The sequence below is a fragment of the Limulus polyphemus genome, unplaced genomic scaffold (genome assembly GCF_000517525.1).
Source record: "Limulus polyphemus unplaced genomic scaffold, Limulus_polyphemus-2.1.2 Scaffold2377, whole genome shotgun sequence".
NCBI lineage: Eukaryota > Metazoa > Arthropoda > Merostomata > Xiphosura > Limulidae > Limulus > Limulus polyphemus.
This window is the reverse complement of record NW_013667987.1, coordinates 171929-181549: the sequence shown is the minus strand read 5'-3', so window position 1 is coordinate 181549 and position 9621 is coordinate 171929. Positions and strand designations below refer to the sequence as shown.

General features: G+C 34.3%; 1 protein-coding gene across 5 annotated transcripts in view; it reads left to right on the top strand.

Annotated features, from left to right (window-relative positions):
• The window catches only part of LOC106466767 (DCN1-like protein 4), a 28228-nt gene that overhangs the window by 10572 nt on the left and 8035 nt on the right, over positions 1-9621 (top strand). For all 5 annotated transcript variants that reach the window (XM_022394859.1, XM_022394858.1, XM_022394857.1 and 2 more), the window contains exons 4-5: positions 5296-5372; positions 6586-6677. In XM_022394859.1, the coding sequence (XP_022250567.1) occupies positions 5296-5372; positions 6586-6677 (169 nt within the window). The remainder of the gene's footprint in view (positions 1-5295; positions 5373-6585; positions 6678-9621) is intronic.

The window sequence follows — 9621 nt, the reverse complement described above, 5'->3', positions numbered from 1 at the left end:
GGATACATTTGTAACAGTTCTTGTCACATAGTTATAAAGCCAGAAAAATTGTGATTGTTAAAAGAAATTGTCTGCTTTTTGCATGCTATTAATTTCTGTTCTTCGGTGCATTATTTAATTAAATAAAAATTATTGAATGCAGTACTACCATCATTATAAAAACACAAAAAGTAGGGATAAGCATTATCTATAGTCAACAGCAAAAAAAATATGCTTGGGTAAGTACTTTATTTCTTGGTTCTTATGTTTATTCTTTATTTATTATTATAAAAGTAACTAAAATATAAAAATAGAGATTTCTTTAGGTTAGTTAAGGTTAGACTAGGTAAAATAAACAATAATAATAATATAAAAAAATATTTCACGAGGCATGCACACGAGCAGCTCGGAGTAGCTCATGGGTAATGTCATTTAATTGCGTAACTTGAGCCGCACATTCCCCAAATGACTTACAACTTGGCACGAATAGTAGTTAGACACAGTTCAAAGGGCAATAAAACAATATTTAATTACAAATAGATGTATACTGTTACAAGTTTAAAGCTACTTAGGATAAACAAAGGTAGTTTCATACTACATTTGAAGTCATTCTAGAAAGAAAAAGAGGGTATTTTAGAGATTTTGGGGGGGAGGGGGTGCAAGTCAATCAAATTGACCAACCTTGTATAGAGTTAGGGTAGAGAAAATAACAGATAAAATGTAAAGTTTTACTGAAAACAAACATTTGAAATGTATTTAGGAGGTTTTAGAGATTACACAAATGGAAATTTTGAGATGAAGAAAAGTATTTTTAATCTTAACATGAAAATCGATTTGCACAGGATTATTCAAAACAAGTACCCTGTGTTCAAGGACAAATCTATTTTTAGTTTATTAAAAGTACTCCACTAATAAGTATGATTTTTAGTATGTGAAAGGTTTATAATGTTAGCTGAAAGACTGCCAAATTTCCTGAAAATATACGCACTATATCAAAAGTTAGTAGTATCAAGTCTATAAAGACTCTATACAACTACAAAAAGATCACATGGTCAGTCAAATTAACCTAGCCCGTGTGGAGAGAGTTAATAATTAATTTTATAACTTAAAGCTTGAGTTGGTTTTAAAAGTGGTGAAAATAAGCAATGACATGTACTTACTATAATTATTGAAGTACACCAGACAGGCTTAAGGTTCCAGCTATAGTTGGATGTGATCTTAGTTATAGAGGGTTCTTCACAATCTGTGGGAACAACTTGCATTTCCAATATACTGACTTTCTTCATTATCTGTGGCTATACAGGTTAAAGGTCTTGATACATTTAATTCAATTTAAGTTTAGTGATTTGCGAGTGCAGATTGTCCCTAAAAATTGACCCCCTTGGGAAAATTACATTACAGGACTTTATGATTCATTACACAACTTTATAAAACAATATTCTTCTGTTCTGTGGCTGATACTTCTGTAAGGGTTATATCACAAGACGTTCTGACACAAAGTTCTCTTGTTCCACAATGGATTTCTTCTGGAAGGTTACATTACAGGATTTTATGATTCATTACACAACTTTATAAAACAATATTCTTCTGTTCCATGGCTGATACTTCTGTAAGGGTTATATCACAAGACGTTCTGACACAAAGTTCTCTTGTTCCACAATGGATTTCTTCTGGAAGGTTACATAACAGGTCTTTATGATTCATTACACAACTTTATAAAACAATATTCTTCTGTTCCATGGCTGATACTTCTGTAAGGGTTATATCACAAGACGTTCTGACACAAAGTTCTCTTGTTCCACAATTGATTTCTTCTGGAAGGTTACATAACAGGATTTTATGATGCAAACTTTTCCTGTCCTGCAGTTATAGAGTCATGCAAAGTACAAAATGTTAACATGTCAAATAAAATGAGTGCATACAAAGATTGGATACCAAAAGGGGAAAACAATAGGCTGTTATAAAACCAAGTATCAGTTAAACACTGGAAGTAGTGAAGAAAATTAAACAGCTTGTCACCTAAAGTAACCCAAAGACCAAAGTAATCCATTACAGTAAGAGTAGGAACCTTCCTTTGAACTCTTGATGATTCATGCAGATTTACATCTACAAAAGTAATATGAGCCATGTGTATAAACTTCTTCCAAAGCACATAGCCAAACAAAAGATCTAGTGGCATCAGGCACCTGAAAAATGGAAATATGCCATCACCTTGGATGAAGTGTATGTCTAGTTAAGTGTCTGCATCGAAGAATGAGTGTGTATTATCTTCCTGCATGTAATATGATATTTTGAATTTGGTACATAGCATTTCATGAAAGTTTCACCAAGAGATTCATGGTGGTTACAGTTACAATGGTGAAATATTTGAAAGTCAAGAAAAACTCAGCATACTATCAGACTAATGAGCTTTCACTACCATATCAGAAGGAAGTACAATCTTTTTTCTGATACAATACTCTACCTCCGCTCAGACAATAGCTTCTCCCAATTTTGTGTTGCCCTCTACAAGTGCAATTTCTTCACTCTCCACTAGTCTTGTGGCTCCCACCTAAACTCCTGATGCCATATGCTACAACCCTACACCAATAACCATTTCTCACTTTTATTCTCGTTTTGATCCAGATCATCTTCACTGTCCCATCTGTGCTCCTTTTCACAATTCATGCTCCCATCAATGTATTTCTTGAAATTCCTCATCTCCCCAAGATATTTCTCCCATTACCCTTACAGGATGGCCACAGCAGCTCATCTATCTAGCCTACGCTTCATTGGGTGTAGATTCATGTTGACTCTTCAGGTCTGACACCTTACTCTTTCCCTGGCTGCTCATTTCCATCAGCTGTTGGAGGAGATATTGCAAGATGACAGATGTAAAACCCCACATACTTTTGTTGCATATTATTTTCATCATCTGGCCATTTCTTCATTGAGATATAGACTTCCTCCCATCGTCATCTTACATACACCTTACTGACTCTGACTGGGTAGTTCCTTTTTCTTTTTCTCTTACCTTTACAGGGGTCTTGTTCTATCTCTCAGGATCACACTAAGTGGCTTGTGGTGCCTGTTAGGGTATACTTATATGAATATCTGCACCATGTGGCCATTCTGTTCTGTAATGCTGACTGATGACATGGGGTGTTCCACAAGACCAGTAGAAGTTTTCTGGTGGTATCTTAATGATTAAACAAGGCTCGATCCAGACAGTACCTACTCCTGGACTATCATAAGTAAAGTAGTGTCAAGATAGCTGTCCATCCCTCCAGTCCTAGTTGAATAAACTAGGACTGACCTTCTTTTAAAAATAGGCTTTTGTGGTCACCAATTGCACTGTCTTAAGGTGTTGCTTTCCTCTGGCTCTCCAACATGCTTTCACCCCCATTTCTGATATGAAGTATAGGAGTCCTTGCCATCACCAGTTCCTAGTTGCTGGGGTGATGTACCATGGAGACTTCCTCCTGAGTGTGACCAATTCCACTGAGTGGACAGTAGGATGGTGGTGCTCTGTTGCTGTAGATAGTGCAAACCTTCCTCCTCCTGCAGAATGGATGAGAAATTCCTGATGCTGCCTGGTTTTGGACTGGAGTTGGTCCATCAAGTGCAATTCATCCCTCCAGCTGGTTTTCTCCATCCTACCGCTTCCTGGATGTTGATTTCCATGTGGTTTGGTGTTGGATAGGTGCAGAACCAGTCAACATGAGCCCTCACTCATGTGGTTTGTAGGGACCCTCCTCTTACCACAGACCATATGCCAAATATCTCCTTCCACCTGGTTTGTAATTGCTTTCAACTATCATACTGTTGCCTGGATGTCTGGTTCTAAGGTGGCCTGGTTTTGGATGTGTGAAGTGACAACACACATGATCACTCCCTAGGTTGGCAAAACAGAGGTTACTTTCCCTTCTGCTTCCTGGGATTGAAGTGAAGATGGTTGGGATCCTCCTCCTACTGCAGACTAAATGAAAAATACCCGATGCTGCCTAGTTTTACACTGGAGTTGACCCACCATATATGGTCTGATGTGCCCTAGCTACACTACGCGGTTTGGCATGTCCATGTTCCATACGTAGGTTTGGGGTAGTTTCTGCCAGACTTAGCAACACATGTCTATTATGGGTGAAGAATATACCTAGGTGCAGAAGGGGTGTGGTCTCCCAAGTGTGTGCTCCTAAATTTTACCATGGTATATGGTGTCACACTCCATAGATAACTTTTGAACCAACCCCTCCACTAGTTCAATAACCTAGAAAGTAAGACTCCTCTTGCCATGCCCATGCATCACATTCTTTCTTTCACCAATTGCCAAAGTTTTAATCTGTCAAATGACATATTATGTTAAATTGTTTTCTGTACAGAGAATTGTCTGTTTCGCTTCCAGTTCAAACTTTATTCCCAAAGGAAACACATCGAGGAACTTAGCTGAATTTATAATGGCTCTTCTCACCTAGTTAGAAAGCCAGAAAAATTATGGTAGTTATTGGACGTTTTCTGCTTTTTATGTTATTCTGTGTTCTTAGGTGCAGTATTTAATTATATAAAAAATTATTTAGGGTAGTAGTACCATAAGTATAAAATGTAGGTTTTAAGTTTCATCAACAGCATAAAAAATATAACCAATTAAGTGCTATACTGATATTTCTTGTTTCTCATGTGTATCTTTATTTTGATAATGTGAGCCACCAAATGATTTACAACTGTTCTGGCAGGATTATTAGTTTGACATGGTTCAAAGGTAATAAAACAATGAAATTTAAGTAGAAACAGATGTATACAGCTCTAAGCTTTGAGCTATTTAGGATAACAATTGTGGTTTTCTGTTACAATTTATAGTCATTCCTAACTTTTTTTTATGGTGGTTACAAGGTCGGTCAAATCGACTGACCCTGGGTAAAGTTGTAGTATAGAAAATAAGAGATAAAATATAAAGTTCTTCTGAGAAAAAAAAATATTATATTTATTTAGGAGGTTTTAAGGATTGTGAAAATGAAATTTGAACATTTTTAGATTAAGAAGAGTATTTTTATCTTAAAATGAAAATCACTTTGCACTCAGAGTAGTTAACACTGACACCATGTAATTACAGACATTTTTAGTAAAAATACTTAATTAAAATTTCTGATTTTTCATCTGCAAAAGAATTAATGTTTACTGAAAACTTGTCAAATTTAGTGAAGATACATTAAGTACTTTCAGAGTCATAGTATGTATACCACCATGGTTACATGGTCACGTAAAATACGAGTCCACTGTGACAGGTTTAAAACAAATATGATGCTTTTGAAAGCAGTTAAAAGTTTTTTAAATGTATTTTAGCTATAGATGATCCAGATATAATTGGTCCTGATGGAATGGAGAAATTCTGTGAAGACATAGGAGTAGAACCAGAAGATGTAAGTTCTGGGAAAAACCCTACAACAACACACAATAAAATGCATGTTTTATTCAATCATTAAAAATGGTATGAAATTAAATTTTCCCATCATTTGTCTACACAAGGTTCAATCTTTAGAAAATTGTTTAATTAATAACACATGTACAATGTTTATATTTGACGTTTATTAACACAGTTGTCAGCTATGTGAATAGATTGGTTTGCACATGTATAATGTTTATATTGCTTAGTTAATTACAAAGTTATTAGCTATGTGAATGGATTGGTTAATAACACTTGTATAATGTTTATATTGCGTGGTTAATAATGTGTTTGTCTGCTGTGTGAATGGATTGGTTAATAACATGGTTGTCAGCTATGTGAATAGATTGGTTTGCACATGTATAATGTTTATATTGCTTAGTTAATTACAAAGTTATTAGCTATGTGAATGGATTGGTTAGTAACACGTATAATGTTTATATTGCATGGTTAATAATGTGTTTGTCTGCTGTGTGAATGGATTGGTTAGTAACACGTATAATGTTTATATTGCATGGTTAATAATGTGTTTGTCTGCTGTGTAAATGGATTGGTTAATAACATGTTTGCTGTGTGAATAGATTGGTTAGTAACACGTATAATGTTTATATTGCGTGGTTAATAATGTGTTTGTCTGCTGTGTGAATGGATTGGTTAATAACACATGTATAATGTTTATATTGCATGGTTATTAACACCGTGTTAATAGCCTTGCTCTTGATATCCAACTGATGCATTCTCTAAATTTTCTTTCATGGTACCAGTATTTTCGTATAAATATTATAACACTGAGTGTAGCTGTAGAATGTCTGTGTGTTTCTTCACGTTACTTTCAATATCCCATATATTTCTCCAGATTATTTGTGTACAATGGTAACAAAGAAGAATGATTTATGTATAAGAATCAAATATTCACATGAAGTAAGAATGGAAAGACAGATGTGACATGGACTTTAATCAAGTTATCCTTCTTTTTTTGTCAGTAATAAAAACTGGAAAAAATAAGCTGAACATTATACATTATATGAGTATTTCATTGTTTCTCTACCTACATTTTGCAATTATTTCTTTAATTATAAATAATGTAATTTTGGCTAAGATGTTTTCCTAGGATAATAAAATATATTGGAAATTACTCATTAAGTACAATATATGTATAATTGATGTAGTTTTTATTATTTTACATCTAGGTAGTTATGTTAGTGTTAGCATGGAAAATGGAAGCCAAACAAATGGGATTTTTTAGGTTATCTGAATGGCTTAAAGGATTGTCAGATTTACAGTAAGTATGTTTTGTCTTCTCTTGAAATAAAATAATTATATTCTTATACATCACTATAAATGTTTAGTAAAGAAATAGTATTTAAAGTGATTATATTAGGTAAGACAATTTTCACAGTAGGTTTAGCTCCACTAGTTTCAAAAGTTTTTTAAAGACATGCTAGTATCGCTGTTACTGTTTCAAAATTTGTCTCAGTATTGTTAGCACCACTAGTTTCAAGTTAAAGATAGGTAAGAGAATTCTCACCTAGTGTCACAGTATTGTTAGCTCCACTAGTTTCAAGTTAAAGATAGGTAAGAGAATTCTCACCTAGTGTCTCAGTATTGTTAGCTCCACTAGTTTCAATTTAAAGATATGTAAGAGAATTCTCACCTAGTGTCACAGTATTGTTAGCTCCACTAGTTTCAAGTTAAATATAAGTAAAATAATTCTTACCTGTTGTCTCAGTATTAAAACAACATGTGCATTTCAAACACTTTGTTTAAGAAAGAAAAGAGAAGATTATACACAAGGAGGAGTTCTGGCGATATACATCGTAACCAAATTGATTATATAATGATAAAGATTAGATTCTGACACAGTGTAAAAGATGTCAAACATACCTAGTAGCCAAAGTCAACATCAAATTAAAGATAACTCAGTGACCAACTAGATCTGGACAAGTTCAAAGAAGAAAACGTCAAAGAGCAATTTGCAGTTTCAGTTACAAACAGTTATGCCGGACTACAGAATGAACAAGTAGAACAGTTCCCAGTTGAAGCAGAAAGAATAAATCAGCAACGGAAGAATTTAAAGGAAACCAATATTACCTAAACAGGAGAAAAGAAAAGATGTATGATAGATGCTATACTAGAAATGATGGACAAGAGAAGGGAGAAGAAAAACATGCCAGAATATGAATTCATAGATAATAAAATAAAAACAGCTTGCAAAAGAAACATGGTACAGTAAATGGTGTGATGAAATAGAAAATCTAGAAAGAAATTTCAAGGTGAAAGAACTTGCAGACAGAAATAAAGCGAGGAAAGCAGATGGTGATTATATCAAAGATGAAGATGACACCATCTTGTTTGAATAGAAAGAAGTTGGTAATCATTGATGAGCTGGGTAATAACACCAGTCTGTACATACTAGAGTCAGAGGTTAGGTGGGCCATCAAGAATCTAAAGAATGGGAAAGCACCAGGAAAGGATTAGATTGTTGCTGAATATCTAAAAGCCCTTGATGAAGATGATATTAAGATTGTTTCAAATCTGTGCAATCGAATTTACAACAATGGACACCTACCATATGATCTGAGGAACTCTCTTTCTTAAAATCCTGAAGAAACCAAAAGCAATGGAGTGCTCTGGGCATAGGACTATCAGCCTTATGAGCCACTTTATTAAAATTATACTTAAGATCATCATGAGGTGAAATGACAAAGTCATAGAGGACAACACTGATAAAACACAGTCATGATTTAGACCAGGCAAAGGTACAAGGGAAGGAATATTCAATATCAAGTTGGATGATAATGAATCAGAAGAATTTCCTATAAAAAGAGGAGTAAGATAGGGGGTGTATAATCTCTCCAAAACTTTTTAACCTGTGTACAGAGGACATTTTCAAAGACAAGATGCTTAGTAGAATGAATGTTACAAATCTCAGATATGCAGATGACACTGCTTTGATAGCAGAAACAGCAGAAGGACTACAGCAGATTGTAGTTGAGGTCAAGATAAGAAGCTTATAATTTGGACTCACAATGAACATCAAAAAGATAAAGACAATGATAGTAAGCAAGGAACATCAAGACATGGAAAGGATAAACATCGTAGTCTATCTGGACCAGATGATGAGATTCATGTATCAAATCTTTATGATAAATGTGACAGAGAGATAAGAAGACTAATAGAAATTGCAAGAAATACCTTTTGCAAAGTGAGAGATGTCTTGGCAACAAATAACATTAGTGTCCAAATGCAGAAGAGATTAGCTAGCTGCTATGTAATGTCTACTTTTATATATGCTGGTGAAATATGGACAATCAACAAGGATATGGATGAGAAGATCAATGCATTTAAAATGTGGATGTTCAAAAAAATGTTGAGAATATCGTACAAACATAGTCACCAATAAAGAGGTACTTAGAAGAATGTTACTTAATACATTAAAACAATAAAAGTGTAGATATTATGGTCATGTGGTTAGAGAGCAGCCAATATAGAGAATATTATTGGAGGGCAAGACCAATGGGAAGAGACAAAGGGGGACACCAAAAAGGAATTGGATGAAAGACGTATGTAAATGGATACAACTGGACTATACAGGATGCATCAGAGCAGCACAAGGAAGAGAAGACATGGCACATCATGACTGAAATTTCTGTAAGATCCAGAAGCAGTCTCAGTATTATTAGCTCCACTAGTTTATAATTAAAGATACATACCTATTGTCACAGTATTGTTAGATATACGAGTTTCATGTTAAAGACAGGTAAATCTCACTTATTGTCTCAGTATTATTAGCTCCTCTAGTTTATAGTTAAAGATACGTACATATTGTCACAGTATTGTTAGCTCTACGAGTTTCATGTTAAAGACAGGTAAATCTCACTTATTGTCTCAGTATTATTAGCTCCTCTAGTTTATAGTTAAAAGATACGTACCTATTGTCACGGTATTGTTAGATATACGAGTTTCATGTTAAAGACAGGTAAATCTCACTTATTGTCTCAGTATTATTAGCTCCACTAGTTTATAGTTAAAGATACGTACATATTGTCACAGTATTGTTAGCTCTACGAGTTTCATGTTAAAGATAGGTAAATCTCACTTATTGTCACAGTATTGTTAGCTCTACGAGTTTCATGTTAAAGACAGGTAAATCTCACTTATTGTCTCAGTATTATTAGCTCCACTAGTTTATAGTTAAAGATACGTAGCTATTGTCACAGTATTGT